A 16,153-nucleotide genomic window follows, 5' to 3' on the forward strand; every position below is an offset into this window, starting at 1 on the left:
CTTCAAACTTCTTTATGGAAAACAGTAGGACGAGTAATTACAAACTCACGGGACTCCGCTATATGGAAATGTTGGTGCACATGTGTATCCTGTCCATGAATTTTGGGTGAGATTCGAGTTACGCATAGAGGATGCATAAGCATGTGCGGCTTACTGTTGTTATTCAAATCATTTGAGTTAATAAGCAAGAAGTGCACTAAGATTAAAAGAAAAGCTCTTGAAGATATAAGTGACCTACAAAATCCAGTTGTGCACTCAACGGCAGTTGCAGGAAGTTTGGAAACAAAATTCACTAATTCAACCAAATTAGTGGCACTTAAAGCGCCAATTTCAACTTCTCTTTAAACCATGAATCTCCGGCAAGTCTTTCAGTAATAAACATAAGAAATATTGCATAGCAGTGCTATTCTACATCCCACAGGCAGCTCCTCCGGGCTGCCCCTGACACTGGGCAGCAGCACAGGGGTTGTGGAGATGGGAAACCTGCATCTCTGCCTTTCCGTGATCTCACAGCCCTGACTTAGATCCCACTGACTGGCTTAAATCTGAAGCACAAGGGTCTCTGTTCCTTCTGAGCGCTCCAGCACACACACAGAGCTCAATCCACTCCCTGCTCTAATTGTGCAGCAGAGAGCGTTTGCTGTTAGAAACACCGGCCTTAGTGTTTCTGTGTGATAACAGACAGGAAACAAAGATAAAAAGCAGGTACAGAATTACCTGAGCCCCTGGCTCCTGCCGGACCACTCGGTTAAACGTTAACAACTTGTTAATATGTGGATTGGTGTAGAAATGTGGCTTCACTTTCTGGCCAAGGGATTTCCAGGAGATCAGACGCTATACAACAGAAAATCAGCGCTGGAGTGGCATGTCTGCATTGCTGTCACCTCCCTGGGGACCAAGAGCACAAATAAACCACTGAGGCTTCACAAGAAATCCAAAATAATGCTACATCAGCAGGGGAATGGCATCACCTAGGTCTGAGTGTAATAATGAGGTCCTCAATAATTAAACCCACCTTGGAGAGGTGGGGTGGCAACGGAGTGGGATGTCACAGCTCTGTACTCCAAACCCTATTGCAGGGTCCCCATCCCTGTCCGTAGCCCACCAGCTGCATGGACAGCAACAGTTTTGGGTGGAAAGCGCAGGTTTTCCGGCTCAATAACCCTGCGCCTCCTCGATGAGCTTTGTTACCTTCCAGCTTCAATAGGAAAGAGCATTTTGGGGTTGAAGAGGATATCGATTCCACACTCTAGCTGGGAACTGCTCTGCAAATGCAATCACAGCCACAACAATCTAATTTCTTCTTTCTAGGCTATTGACCCAACAGTCGTCAGTCCTATCTCAAATATGGGGCACCTCCCTCACCCAGGTAGACAACAGGTAATTTTGTTCTCCCTGTTCAAAGAACCCCTTGTGCTTTAGGCTCAGTGTGATCACACTGAGCTTGTTAAAACACACAGCTAAATTATCAGTAAGTATTTGCTCTTATTCACATTTATTCAGGGAAAGAAGAAACATCCCCACTACAGACCTACATTTTAAGTAGCAAAGGCCTCAGTAAGAGGGATTCAGCATTTCCAGGGCAAGAAAAAAGCAGGAAAAATGTAACATTAGTTGATAAAAGGGATTTCTTTCCCCTTTGTTTCCAATGAAAGTGCAGTACATCGGGTTATAACCCATGCACCAAGCTCCCCGTTAATGGCAGCTCATCTCTAACGAGTTGACCCAAGGACCTTGCTGCTTATCCCAGGGGGGTTATTAATAATCAGAGCACATGGGAAGCTCTGGCACAGGAGATCCACAGCAGCTTAAAGGCACCAGATCCTGCAGAAACCATTGCTCCCAGAATGCCAGCCTGCTTCACATACCAAAATTACAGTCCTCTGGGGGGGTGGCAAATGGAGGAGCCCAAAATGCTGCACTTGCCTTTGGTTTCTGTGCTCCTCAAGGTCCTTTCTTGACAGCAGCACGAAGCATTGGTTTCCTGCCAGCCCTGCTCCAAAAGGACAAAGAATAATAGTTAGAAAAATTAAAGATAAAATAGATAATAATAATAATAATAATAAATATATATACAAAGTGTTCACTCATCTGGGGACCTCCTATGGGACTGGGATGTGCAACCGCTGAGCCAGGGTGGACTTTTCTTTCCTTCTTGATGTTTTGGAGTAGTGCAGATCAGCAGCAGGGTGTTCACACTGTCTTCTTCACATCTTCAGGGAGGAGGAGAGCAAACGTATTAACAGATAATGATAATAACGCTGTTTGTGCTCCCCGTTCACCGAGCCCAGCCCTTAGCAAAGGACACAGCACCAGCGTTTTAAGTGTTGATGGTGAACTTAGTGATTAACTTACTCTTTGTTCACTAATCCTGCTTAACGATGTTTCTTAAATCAGGTTTGGGTCTATATGGCAGGAAGCGTCTCCCTGTGCTGTTCTGCTGCAAAACACGTGAAGGACCTCAGGGGAAATAAAACTGAAAACCAACACATCCCCCTGGACATGAAGCGCAAAGTGACACTGAGTGAAAGGGTTTGATCCATCCTCTCAGCTTCTGATGAAAAACAAGCAGGAAAACAGCCACGTGCTGGTGCTAATGGGGAAAAAATAACCCCTCCCTGCCTATCAACCCCTTTTTCAGGGCAGATTTAGCCACGTTAAGTTGCACATGGTCCCATCCCTCTGACATGTCATCCACCCCCAAAGCATTTCGAAGCCGGACATCGCCTTAACCATGCCTTCCATCTCCAGGCATCGCATTCAAGAGATCCATTGAGGTCGTTAATTAAAGTACTTTATTGGTGATCATGGATACTCATTAAGCTTTGTACAAAAACCCCCTCCATTAACACCAGAGTGAGCGACAGGCACCGGGAGCTTCGAAAGCCGGTTTGGCGCCTTTCTGTACAAGCAGAAGCAAAACCAGTATTAAAAAAATAGCCAAATCAGCCACACAAGTCGGACTGGGCCAGCAGAGCAGTCCTGCAGTTCACAGCCCGAGCTGCACCACAGAGGAGTTAAAAATCGCCCCCCAGATGAGCCTGGTTTGCAGAGGATGCACAGGGAAGGTTCGCATCTCCTGCCGTGCAGCGTCTTCGGGGTCCTGCCTTCCACTTCGGATGCTCCGCGGTTTACCAAGAATAATTAAAAACCTCATCTCAAGAGCTCTAAGCCAGCGGAGAAGATGTTTTCACGGCCTCATTTGTCGTCCGCGGGGCTCTCCGGCAGCAGGGCACCTGAGCTCTTGCTGCTTTTGCGGATGCACATGCTGCAGTCCAGCTCCACGTCGATGTCCCCGAATTTCAGCTGGCAGTTCTCATTGCAGCTGCAGGAGAGACAGTGACAATTTAAGTATGGCTGTCGGTCCCCCCAGCTTGTGCACGGTGCCGGGACCCACCTTGTCACCCACGTACCAGCGTGAAGCAGCGGAGTTTGCTGCCAGGACGGCGAGAACACCAGCGTAGTGCCAGCAGAAACACACGGTGAGGAAGGCGAAGTTGCTGCGGTCAGTCTGGTCCCAGCCTGGTCCTCCCCATGGAGGGGACAGCACGAACCCAATCTGGTCGCAGATGGAAGAGACGTCGGGCATCACCACATTTAGCACAGCCCTCCTTGCTTCTCTATGATGCTTATCTCCATCATGCTGGTTCTAAGCCTCATGTCCTCCTCTTATTTTTTAAGATATTCCAAGCAGTTTATAAGTTTAACCCCAAAAGTTGTGCTGTAAGGGCAGAGCAGCCCCCCACCGCTTACCTTCCTGGGGGCAAAGCCCATTAGGATGTGCACTGACCTGCCAAAGCCAAGAGCCCTGGAGAAGGAAGGAGCTGGTCCTGAAGATCTCCAGGATGATGTGGTCACGGAGAAACACCTCCAGGAGGGCACAGAGGGCTCCAGCAAAGACAGCGATGGCCAGCAAGGAATGCACGTGGTGGTCCAGCGCGGCATCGCTGTCATCACGGAAGCAGAAGAGCAAACCTACCAAGATTCATGTTGTGAATGGAAAAGGATGTTGTGTTGGAAAAGGATGCTCTGGGATGCCCCAACCCGCATCCAGGCACCGCATGCGATTCACCTTCGATGAACAGAGCCACAGAGAGCGAGAGCCGATCTAATCCAGGCGGCAGCTTGAGCGGGGAATGCGAGACGATGTCCACAATGCCAGAGAGGAGGAAGAAGAGGTACATGGTGGTGTAGTGCCAGTGGGTGAGGTCCGTCCAGCTGTGTGTCTTGGGGCTGTACAGCTGCAGGTGGGGACCAGCCGGCACAAACTGCTCCACCAGTATCCCTGGATTAGAGAGCACAAGTCTTTGTGATGGTGAAGTCAGAGCGGTGTTTGTCCAAAGGAACAGTGGCCAGGTCCATCACAGAGCATGCCACTAGAGCGTCCCCAAGCCCACAGCTGTTTTCCCCCACAAACAGCCCCTGTTTTGTGGGAGAGAGCAGCTGCAGTGCCAGTAGATATCAGGGCATACTCATCATCTTACCTGCTAGAGCAAAGAAAGCTTTGACCGCCCCTTCGAAGACTTCCGCGCGCTGGACCCCTTGGCTCGGCTGGCTCTCCGCATTCGCTTTCCGCCTGAGATACTTCAGTGGGTATCGCACAGACCACCAGAAACCAAAAATGAAGAAGCAAGTGCCCCGGAGGGCACTGCCGAGGAAAGTCGTTGGCATCGTCCTCGCTTGCTGGACCTGCAAAGACAAACAGGGTCTGGGGACCAACCCCAAGTGTCCCCAGGAGAGGTGTCAGGCTGCTCAGCATCCCTAGGGAGCTGCATCCCAACAGAGCAGGTGTGCACAGCTCTGCCATCAGCTGCAAACAGGTAATACCAGAGATGTGACATCACCACGGAGAAGCTGCCACCCTGCCCCACTATATATATGCATGTACATATTGATATGTGTGGTTGCACACCTACAATCATCAGGACTTCATCGTGCAAGAGAAGGACACATTAGCGCCCAAGAAAGCATAATAGCTACATGCTATTAGAAGAGGAACCATAACAAAGCTCTTTTGCTAATAAAAAGCAACACGACAATTATTTCCTCGGAACATCAGCTCCCTCCCAACTAGATAATTACCAGGGCGTGAATCCAGCCCATGTGCTCAGCAGCTCCAGCCAGCAGAGGCTTTGCTGGACCCACAACAGGAGGAGGGAGCAACCCAGGAACCACTACCATCCCCAAAAGGAGCCTCATGCACATTCCACACAACCTCTGAGTCGCACACGAGCAGCAACTCGACACAAGGGGAAGAGATTTCATCTCCTGTAGGAAGAGCTCAAGGACTAAAGGCATGAAAATGGCCTTTGGGCTAAGCTGGACCAATGCCACCGAGTACCAGAGAGGATGGAGAGGAGCAAATTTATATCCCACAAAGTGTTTAAGTCCAAATGCAAATTGTTGACAAAAAATCCCAGAGCAGCAAACACAGAAGGGAATAAGTCATAATCTAAACACTTATAGTGACGAGCTTTTGATATCACCTTGCAATGGTCTTGTTTCCTCCAGCAAGACCTCTCTCCTTGCTCTCTATAGGCATCCACAACCTAAGAAGGTCTCACTCTTTCTGGTCCTTTTCTGCAGCTCAGATGTCCACAGAAAAAGACATTACTCATCCCCAAGCTACCACACCAACCTGCCCTTGCGTCACAAATCACATCCTCGCTGTGTTTATAAATACCAAAGCGAATTGCAGGAGGCTGGACGAACAACTCCAGCACGTTCTCCAAGTCCTCCCACACTAGAAAGTAATTAGGTGCTGCAAAAATAAGGGTCGGATGCGACACAGCAAGCGCCTCAGGTGAGGGTGAGCTCTGCTCAGAACTGTTTACACCGCGTTAAGGCTTCCTTTCAGGAGGGAAGTTCCTATATAGCCTTTCATGCAGATGAGAAACGCCCCATCCCAGGTGCTGGTTCAGGGCTCACTGATGGATTTCCGCTCTATTTTGGATGCCTACATTAGGGTGAGATGCTCCTGCCCCATGTCTTCCCTGATTATAGCCTGGACACCCAGTCCAGGGCACATATCTTCCCTGCACAGACATCCACACGCTGAAGTGACTGAGAACAAATGCACAATTGCATGATGTATAATCAGATTTAACCATTGTCCTACAGGGACTGTGACTGCAAGGGCAACGGCCCAGAGCTGGGGTCAGGAGTGCACCCTGATCAAGATACACAGCAGGAACATTAACTTGACATCTTATCCCTAACGTTCTGTGAGTAATAGGAATAGAGACATCCCGGTGACCAGAAATGACAAGTGACACAACCCAAGCCCCAGCAGCATCCAGGGACTTATCACTCGCATCCACTGGGCATCCTGGGGCATCTCCCACTTTGCAGAGATGCTCCAAACCCACCCTTCTGTCAAACAGCAGCTTGGATAAGGCCCACTCAAATAAACCCACACCTTATTTTTAAAAAACAGCCACTATTTTGCAATAAAAAGACACGTTTCCAAGCAACAGTCCACTCACACAGCTCGCGTATTCCAGAGACAGAAAAACAACCTCCCCATGTCCACACAGCCCAAACCTGGTACCTCTCACCAGCCCCAGCATTCGAGTCCACGCTCACATAAAAGCTGATTAAGCTCCAAGTGAGCCGCAGCCGGGTTATTTATTTTTCCTGCGAGCCGGTTTGTCTGTCAGAGGACTTGAAATACGGCTGCAGTCAGAAGTTATTACCCGAGCCGCCCTTCTCCCTCCACAGCTTCCAGCCTGCAATGCTTTTGCTTAATAACCACATAGGAGCTGCCATCTCCCCGTACGGCACCTCAGCAGCCTTGTTTCTACCCAATTTCCAAGTTTTTCCGCCCAGAGCCATCACAGATCCAGCTTTTAGCTCCACACGGGGGCTTGTGTCTGCTGATACAGGTGCTACCAGAAGGATGCTGCGCGGATGCAGGAGCATCCCCTATGAGCACCCATGGGTGCAACCACCTGCCTGGCAGGGAGAGCATCATCCCAAGACAAGCTCAGCACCTGGCCGCGCACATTTGGAGGGTGGTCTCTTTGTTTCTCCTCATTACCCAGGCACATCTCTCTTGTGCCAACAGCCTTCACCCAACAGAAAAGGCACAAGCTCCATCTCCTGCTAATCTGCCATTGATGAACTTCTAAAACCTCACAAGTACCCCAAAAAAGAGCTAAAAATACAGATTGCCAGCAGAATGCAGCACTTCCCCCATCACCACACTAAACCTTTGTCTTGCAGAGGCGAACTCTCCCCACATCCCCTCTTCCCAAGCACAAGCAGCCATGTCCGTCCCATCACAGCCGCTCACCAATGTATTTCTCTCTATGAAGAGTCCACCTGCAGCTCTGCCCGTCCTTCTCCCAGCTCCAGATGTGGCAAAAAGGAGCAGTTATTGCTGAGGAGAGGCAGATAAAGGGAGAAGCCACCCCAGGGAGGTGGCCCTTGGACAGGATGTCTAGAGCCAAACACCCCGCGGGCCGGTTCAAAGTGGTGCTGAGTCAACCGGCTTTCACAACCCCGGACACCTCGTGTCTGCTATTAACAAAAAAAAACCTCCTGAAGTTTGCCACAAAAATCAGGAAGGGGAGCCAACTCCCGTTCCTATGGCAACAAGGTGTATTCCATGATTATTTGGGTTTTTTGGGGGAAGAAGCCAAGAAGAGACAAGGCTACAGCATCGCCCGATGTGGCCGGGCTCTGCCGTCTCCAAACTGGGCTGGGAAGTACACAACAAACCTCTTAGGAGTGTCTTATATACAAAGTGACCACAGGCAGGAGGATTTTGGGCCAGGAGCTTGCAAACCAGATCAAATCCCTTGTGAGCACCATCTCCCAGCCCACCGCAGCCAAGAGGAGGGGGACGATGACCTGCCGTCCCCAAAATATAGGGGTTGGCAGGACACAGCAGCCTGTTTCCACTCCTTTTTACCCATCTAACAAGCACCCACAAACACAAGCCCTCCATACCTGCTGCACACCCATCCTCAGCACCTCTCCAGCTGCATAGATGAGCAACACAAGTCCCTCTTTGCAAATAAATATGTTCCCTCCAAAGCACCGAGTTGATGGTGCAGAAACACTCTGGAGCCCCACTCAGCCCTCCAACCACCTGAGGACCATTAATAACCTCTTGGTGCATTCCCAGCTCAGGATTTCTCCAGGTTGCAACCACACGCACATAACTCCTCATGCAACCAAACAGCAACCCCAGCGGGACCACAGGATAAGCCGTGCCCAGCCTTGCCAAGAGCCATACACAAGCCAGCACCCCAAGGCTGGAATAACACCGAAGCAAAGCAGCCTGCACAACCCTCCCCAAGGTGATGGGCTGTTCTCCAGCACAGCCAAAGCCACCAAGCCATAGCCAGGAGCTTTTTATTTTCCTGCCCATTATCTCCGTATCAGCAAGTAGGAGGAAGGACAGAAGACACGGAGCTGGCACACAGCCGTGCTGTACACCCATTGCTCACCTCCAAAGGCGCTCAGGGAGCAAAACACATGTGCAAAAAGTTTCTGTAACATCATTGACAAAATGACTTCCACAAACAAAGGCAGTTTCACCCAAAATAAAGCTCTAGGAGCTTGCTAACACATGAAGCCCAAGCACAGAGAGAGAAATGCAGCCCCTGTAGGAGCTCTTCTTTGCAGACCTACCCTAAAATATAACACAGAAAAACAAAAAGCATGTACCTTTCTTGCTGGAAAAAGAGTAGAAACACCACCAGGGGCTTATTAGCAGCTCAGTTTGCCTTTCTGCAGCCAGCTCGCTCTCTCCAAACCTTTACCCCAAAAGGCAACTTAGCACAAAGCTGCTTCCCAAGCAGCATGAGCCAGATTCTCAAGGCAAATGGGCAAACACAAAGTGGAAGGGCAGCAGCTGAAAAGGGAGAGGAGGAAACGAGGCGCAGGTGAAGCCCATCTGCTCAGGGGCTGTAGGTGCCTTTTCCCCTGGATTTTAAAGGGCCAGCAAAAAATAAAGCCCACAGAGAATGTTTCATATTAAAAGGGCAATTTATATTAAAATACCTGCTGATCAAACAGTGGAAAAAAGTTTTAAGCATGTGAAATACTTGAGAAAAGGGAGTTTCCAAGCACCTTAAGCTGCCCCCACAATAAAAATGAGGGTGAAACTGTGATAAGTTGCAGGGAACAACAGCCTGATGGGGGGTACCCTGAGAATGGCAAATCCCCCCCAAGTCACACACAGAATCACTAAAATCACTGCGGGATGAGACTCCATTACAGATCCTTAGCTGAGGTTTGGAGTATGATGGGATCGTACTAGCACACGCCTGCCTTCCTCTTCCTCCCGGAGAGACTGAGATCTGTGCCCTAAACACTCTGTTGTATTTGATTTCTTTTTTTTTCATTATTGTTCACGTTTTTCGCCAGCTGTACCTGCAGCATCCTCTCCCCAAAGAGCATCATTGGCCTCGGCGCTAATGAGAAAACGCGATAATGTTCGCCTGCTTCCTGGGGGTGGTGGGAGGCACAATCTAATTAAAGGTTTGCCAGCAGCTCAAGCGCTGCAGATGGATGGTTGTTCGGGAAGTGCAAAGGATTATTATTATTATTGTTATTATTATGACAAACGCTAACACCGGCTTTCATCAACAGGCAGCAAGAGGAGGTGAAGCAGGCCGGATAAGCACAGGCTGGGCTTGTTCTGCTGCCCACACCATCCTTTGAGCCTTACATAAACCCGGGAAGGGTGGCAGGGACGGATCCTAGATCCTATCTCCGCTCAAGCTTGTGGTCAGGCTGTGCCAGAATCCTTGATGAAGGGCTTGTCTGGAGGAAGAGCCGGCTGCCAAGGTATTTGGCTGGGTTCCTTTGCAGGAGCAGGTTGGATATGGGCATCGGGAGGGTCGGCAGCTCCTTCCTGCCTCCCTCACTTATTTTGGGAACGCCAGCAGTACCCCCGCCTTGAGCAACAGCGCCCAAAAGCATCAGGCTGAACACAAGACAAAAACCACCCCCGAAATAGCATCATATGCATTTAAATCCAGCTGTGAATATGGTGACAAGTACAGCCCAACTGCACCACCAGTGGGTCCAGTGCGAAGTTTCAAGACGCTATCTGATAATCCAGTTTGTAGGGTGAAAAACATAATCCGAGCCGACTGGTGGCTATTAAAGTTGTGTTAAAGGCAATACTGCCTTTAGGACTATCCTGACAAGTCTATCACACAAGAATAAATGTGAGGGCGGCTTATGATTGCACCTCACTATATATTGTAATAAACCATCTCTGCACAAGTCACCGAGCAACCTCCACACCCTCGCTTGGGTCCCTAAGCTGTTTACAAATGTGGGTTTTAGCTGCAACAGAAATCCCTAATTCTCTCCCAGAAATCCCAGCACCTGTATTTTCTCCCTTAATCACAGGCTGGATCTCTCCTCCTTCACTGACCTTCATACCTGGGGAAAGAATGTGCTCCCGAGTGGGAAAACAAATTAGCAAGCGCTATATTGACAGTCCTGGGATGTTTGTAGGAGCGGGGAGTTAATGAGGCGGAATGAAACTATTCCAGACACCACGGGCCACCGAGGGGAACAGCGTTTAGTGGCCACGACACGGGACAAAGCAAAACCTCGGGGTGAAAGGAGACGGCAACTCGATGAAGAGCGGCCGCGTGGAATTAAATAAACCCCCCCCACCGCCTTCAAAAGCCAGGAGTGATTTTATAAACCCAGGACAGCTCTAATCTCAGATGGAAATAACCTCTGATTTTTGGGGGTGGCTGCAACCTGGAGCAGGTTCTTGCACAACCAGCTTTGCCACCTGGTGCTGCCCTCGTGTGGTTTTTAAATGGAAATAGTGATGCTTGGGTGGTTTTCCACAAGAAAATAATGCAGATATAATTCCGAGCACCACGCAAGGCCTTTTTGTTGTTTAATTAAGCTGATTTCTGTCGCACAGCACAGCAGGTAACTCAGCTTGTCACCTTGCAAACAGAGTTTTCTTTGCAAAAGTGCTTTTTCGAGAGGAATTGGTGCCGTTTCACAAAACTATTCCACTTGGCAGAAAAGAAATATCTGCAAAACGCTCACCATGTTCTGCAGTTACAACTCATGAGGTGTAATTGTGCGGCGTTTATCAAATGGATTTATGGAGGTGTTTTGCTGCAATGCTTAATTCTCCTCAACCGAGCCTGTTTGCACCCCTGATATCCAGCCCTGTGATGGAAATGTAGGAATGGCGTTCAAGGAGAATCTTTATAGAGGTGTTAATGAGCAACAAAATCCAGGTGCAGCCCCTTCAGTGTGCAACAGGCTCTTTGCACAAGGAGAAAGGGTGTTAAAAGATGAGAGAGATAGATATAGATATAGGTATATAAATATATATATATATATATAGAGAGAGATGATTGATAGATAGATATAGATATAGATGATAGATAGATGATAGATAGACATAGATAGATAGATAGATAGATAGATGGATAGATAGATAGACGATACATAGATAGATAGAGATGATAGATAGAGACAGAGATAGATGATAGATATAGATAGATAGATAGATAGATAGATAGATAGATAGATAGATGGATAGATAGATGGATAGATAGATGGATAGACAGAGATAGATAGATAGATGATAGATAGATTAGATAGACAAATAAATAGATAGATAGATAGGTAGATAGATAGATAGATAGATATAGATAGAGGTTTTTTTAATCCCTGTACTCACTACTGGCACATTTTCCTTCTATCTAGGTGACATTTCCAGTCACTTTTTGCAAGAAATTAGCTGGCAAAGGCAGGCTAACAACAAAACTTGTCCCTGTTTTGTCTCGCTTTCCAAGCCGAGGGGTTTATTTTCAAGGGAAAACTGGGACGTTTTGTGAATCCCTGCTGCTCAGCCGTGTATCTTACAGCCCTCCAGGCTTTGCAGGTCTGAGGGATGGATTTGTCTAAGCTATTATTACACGCTCTATAATTTATCAGACTTAAATGTAAGGATATTGGCTCAGCGAGGATTTTTATTTCACATTTATTCACTCTTCCAGCCTTTAAGTGAACACGAAACCTCTTAACAAAACCCTTCTTCAATTCAAAGCTCCGCTAATACAATTTGTACTGTGCACAATCAAGCCGTGATGTTGCAAATTTGACATAATCTCGCATTTAACATTCTTTTGCTCTTCCTCCTTGAGATGACACCTTGGTCGGGACCTCAAGCCTGGAGCTTTCCCTGATTTCAAAGCCTCCAGGCTCTTGGCAAAGTCATCTGGCCAAAGGACGCCCTCCATCGCTATGGAAACACACGGGGGATGAGGTGATCTCGTCATGATGAGTTTCTGCATTTCATTTTGCTGCTAAAAATCACTTTTTTGTGCTTGTTTCAGAGACGGTGATATTCCGGTATGGACGGAGGGCATGAGCTCAACGTGTGTCCCAGCAGCAGAACGGCGACCTCTCTTCGCTCTTCCAAAACATAAATATTTCATTATACTCTATTTATTTTTCTTCTAGACAACAGATTCTTCATGTATTTGGAGAAGGAGGTTGCACCTTCCTCACTCTTCATCGGACCCGTTCAAGAAGGCGGCTTGGGAGCTCGTGTCGCGCTTCGTCTGCCGGACACCCAGCCCAATGTAGGGCTCCCCGCTGCCCCGCCGGCACCTCTGGATGCAGCTGGGACACAAAAGGAGCAAGAAATCACCTTTAGCAAAACCCTGCACTATTGAAAGGCACTTAGAATGAATACACAGAGGGGAAGAAAGTGTTATAAAGGTTCTAAAATGCTGGGGCTTGGGGGTTTTTTATTGTATATAAAATCTATTTGCTTGCAGAGGTTGGACTAGCCCTTCCATAGCCCGTGTCTCAGCATCCCTGAGATGCTTGTAGGCTGCAGGAGCATCCTTAAAAGTGGGATAAGATCCCCTTGGGGCTGTTGTACCTCTAATAACTCACTGACTGTCAGCCGCTCCGAAACCCTTGGAAGGGAGGGGACACAGTGTCAGACGGTCCTGGTAATGCTTTGATTTCTCTATCAAATTAAAGCTTGACTTCCAGCATTTAACGCAGAGAGGGGAAAAAAAAAGTGGTGTGACTTGCAGGAGCAGCTCCAGGGGCTCGGTTATTTGCCTTCTCCATATTTAATGCCCGTGCCTCTGGCTGACACTACTTTGCATTCTGTGCACTCGGCAAATAACGTGCACACTTCTCGCCGTGCCCCGAAACTCACAGCGGGCAGGGGCTGCTTATTCAGCCGCAACTTTGTGCTCCAGGATCAACTCAAGTACATCTGCACCTCACCCCAGCCATCCCCAGCCATCCCCAGCCCTCTCTGCTGCTCTTTGATTTATTCCCCAGCCGTACCAGTAAGCAAGGGTGAAGTTCACAGCCACGACGGCCACAGCGGCTGCCCAGTGCCAGAAGAAGCACATGGTGAGGAACATGATGTTGCTGTGGTCCTTCTCATCCCACGCGGGACCTCCAAAGGGTTGGAACAGCACGATCCCAATCTGGGTGGAACAAGCAATTTATTACCTCAAGGGGAAAAGAAGAAAAAAGAGATCAATGTAGTGAAGGCCTCCAGCGTCCATCTGTCCATCTCAGTTATCACCATGACATGTGTGGTGACCGAGCGACTTGAGCCCTGACCGGGATAGTGGGTTTTTGCTGAGATAGTGCTGGTCTCATTAAAGTCCAGCCTTGCAATCAGAGGCTGCACAAAGCAAGTCTGCACTTTGCAGTCTCTTCTTTCCTGTACAATATTCCCTCTGCATTGCAGACCCCCAGCCATCCTTTAAAAACCCCAAATTTAGCATTTTATGTGCTCAGCCCAGTGTTTCGTCTCCATTTGAGTTAATGCAGGGGTTGAGAATGAGGAAGGAAACTCACATTTCTTTTCGGCAGCCTAGTTTGGGGAGTGGTGATCAACTGATTTCTTTGCTTCTCCCGCTACCTTCCAAAGCAATCGCTGGCTGCATTTTTACTCAGCCATTTTATTGCTTGGTGGGGTTTGCCTCCCTCTTTCCACTAACCCAGAGGGAGTGCTGCAGGGTGCATTAGACACATTAAGCAATTAGTACTTGGTCGTTAGCTACTGTAAAACATTGTGAGCGCTCGCTTTCGCTGTTCCCCCCAGAGAAGCAATAAGCCAAGACAAATAGCTCTTTCAGCAGGAGCAGTCGGCAGCGGTGACCTGCGACCAGTAAATTTTCATCCTGGGTTATGATCTATTTATGAAGCACGCCTGGCGAAATTATCCTTCAGAGACGAGCGATTGATAACGTGATGTACGGCTTGTTTTCTTTCTTGTTGTTGTCGCTTTTTTCCCCATTGCTCCTCAAGAGGAGGCAGAACCGACCTGCCAGAACCAGGTGCCCTGGACGATGGCGGCGCCGGCTCGGAACATCTCCAGGACGATGTTGTCACGGAGGAAGACCTCCAGCATGGTGCTGCAGGCCCCCAAGAAGACGATGATGAGGAGCAGGGAGTGGATGTGCTGATCCAACATTGGGCGGTGGAGGACGTGGTAATAAAAGAGACAACCTGCCGAAACACGCGCCACGCTTAGAGTTCTCTTCCCATGCTGGTGTCTCTTTCAGATCACCCTCATAGCCAGGCTCCTGCTTTGCTATTGCTAAACTTCACCATTTCATTTGGAGCTGGAAATGATATTTTTTCCCTTTTCTTACAAGCCAAACTGTGCCTGTTGAGCTGCCCCTGCTGCTTCAAAAAACTTTGGTATTGGGGAAGGGAAAATAACAAACGTGCTTTCATTAAGGGGCTTTCTATATAAGCAAGAACTTTGTTTCCTAGTGCCTTTTCCCTGTGTGATCCCAGAGGGTCCTGAAATCCTGGCTTGTGAGACAGCCTGAAGACAAAATGACATTTACAATGTGCCCAAGTCGGAATAAGTGGCTCGAATTTGCCACGTGCAGTGCAAGCAGAGGAGGATGACGGTGCCTGCACCGCAATTAATGGCCCTCGGGGGGGACGTGGGGCATGCAAACAGTTCTGCAGATGGAAGATAAATGCAGCATCCACCAGCCATTTGTCATAACAAGGAAAGTCAGCCTGGTGCTTTGCTGTCACCCCCAAAATCCCAAAGCCAGGACCTATTAATGCCTGTATCTTGCTACAGACCACCCTGCCATAACACATCACCTACAACATGTCCTGTCTTTGGAGCCATTCAGAGCAATATCTCACTCTGGCAAATTTTGCGTCCCTCTCTGACTCACCCACCAACATCCCTCCCCCAAATTCAGCATCACCCTCTACTGACCTTCCACAAACACAGCCATGGAGAGCATGAGGCGGTCCAGCCCCTGTGGAACCACGGGGGAGATGTAGGTGAAGACATCAACCACCCCGGAGAGCCCGTAGAACAGGTACATGGTGGTGTGCTGCCAGTTCATCAGCTTCACCCAGTCGCGGTTCTCCCCGCTGTAGAGGTACAAGTGGGGACCATCCGGGACGAACTGCTCGGCCAGCATCCCTGCACGGACACATGGGGCGGTTTGTACAGAATGATGGGTGATGCTACTCATCGCTGCGGGGCAGGTTGTGAAGCAAGAACTGATGGGTTTGTGTTAGGGAGAAAGAACTGGGTATAAAAGTCAGGCTTGACTCTATTCCCAGCTCTGGGATGGAGTACGAGACTTGGGCTTTTCACATCGAAATCTATTAGAGCTCAAGACAAGACGAACATCCTTCACCGTCTGGACCGGTTTCTCTGGAGCAAGGTCATCGCTACATCACTACAGGCTGTGAAATTCCCAGCACAGTTAATAAAATATAGCCCTTACCTATCAGAGCAAAGATGATTTTGATTCCCCCTTCAATGGCATCCACACGCTGGAAACAATAAATCCTGCTGGCTTTCTTGTTGGCTTTCTGGCTGAGATACTGCAGTGGGTATTTCACAGACCACCAGAGCCCGAAGAGCAGGAAAAAACTGCCTGGAAGCGCGTGGCCCTTGAAATTTGCCATCCTGACAACCTCCTCTGGCTACGAGGCAAAGAAAAACAATGTCATTTTACAACTTACACCGGCTGTTTGATGTAACGCTGGGAAAAAATGGGGTTTCCCTTGACACACATAGAAATGGGAAGGAGCACTGAGAAACCCTCCGGTGCTGAGAGGTGGGGACACCTGGGACCTGTCTGAAATGAGGAAATACCCGAAAAAGCCAGAGTCT

At 48.7% G+C, this 16,153-nt stretch overlaps 1 protein-coding gene across 1 annotated transcript; it reads right to left on the bottom strand.

The window, feature by feature from the left end:
• Window positions 1-3,198: 3,198 nt before the first annotated feature.
• Window positions 3,199-15,945, bottom strand: TMEM45B (transmembrane protein 45B; the record flags this gene model as incomplete). The annotated part of the gene is made up of 13 exons (XM_080357987.1): window positions 3,199-3,325; window positions 3,414-3,559; window positions 3,791-3,975; window positions 4,073-4,285; window positions 4,485-4,689; window positions 5,083-5,135; window positions 5,639-5,761; window positions 10,400-10,407; window positions 12,520-12,633; window positions 13,321-13,466; window positions 14,315-14,499; window positions 15,239-15,451; window positions 15,762-15,945. The coding sequence occupies 13 exons, from the start codon at window positions 15,943-15,945 to the stop codon at window positions 3,199-3,201; spliced, it is 1,902 nt and encodes a 633-aa protein (XP_080214113.1).
• Window positions 15,946-16,153: the final 208 nt, after the last annotated feature.

This window comes from Nesoenas mayeri (assembly GCF_963082525.1).
Source record: "Nesoenas mayeri genome assembly, chromosome: 22".
Taxonomy (NCBI): domain Eukaryota; kingdom Metazoa; phylum Chordata; class Aves; order Columbiformes; family Columbidae; genus Nesoenas; species Nesoenas mayeri.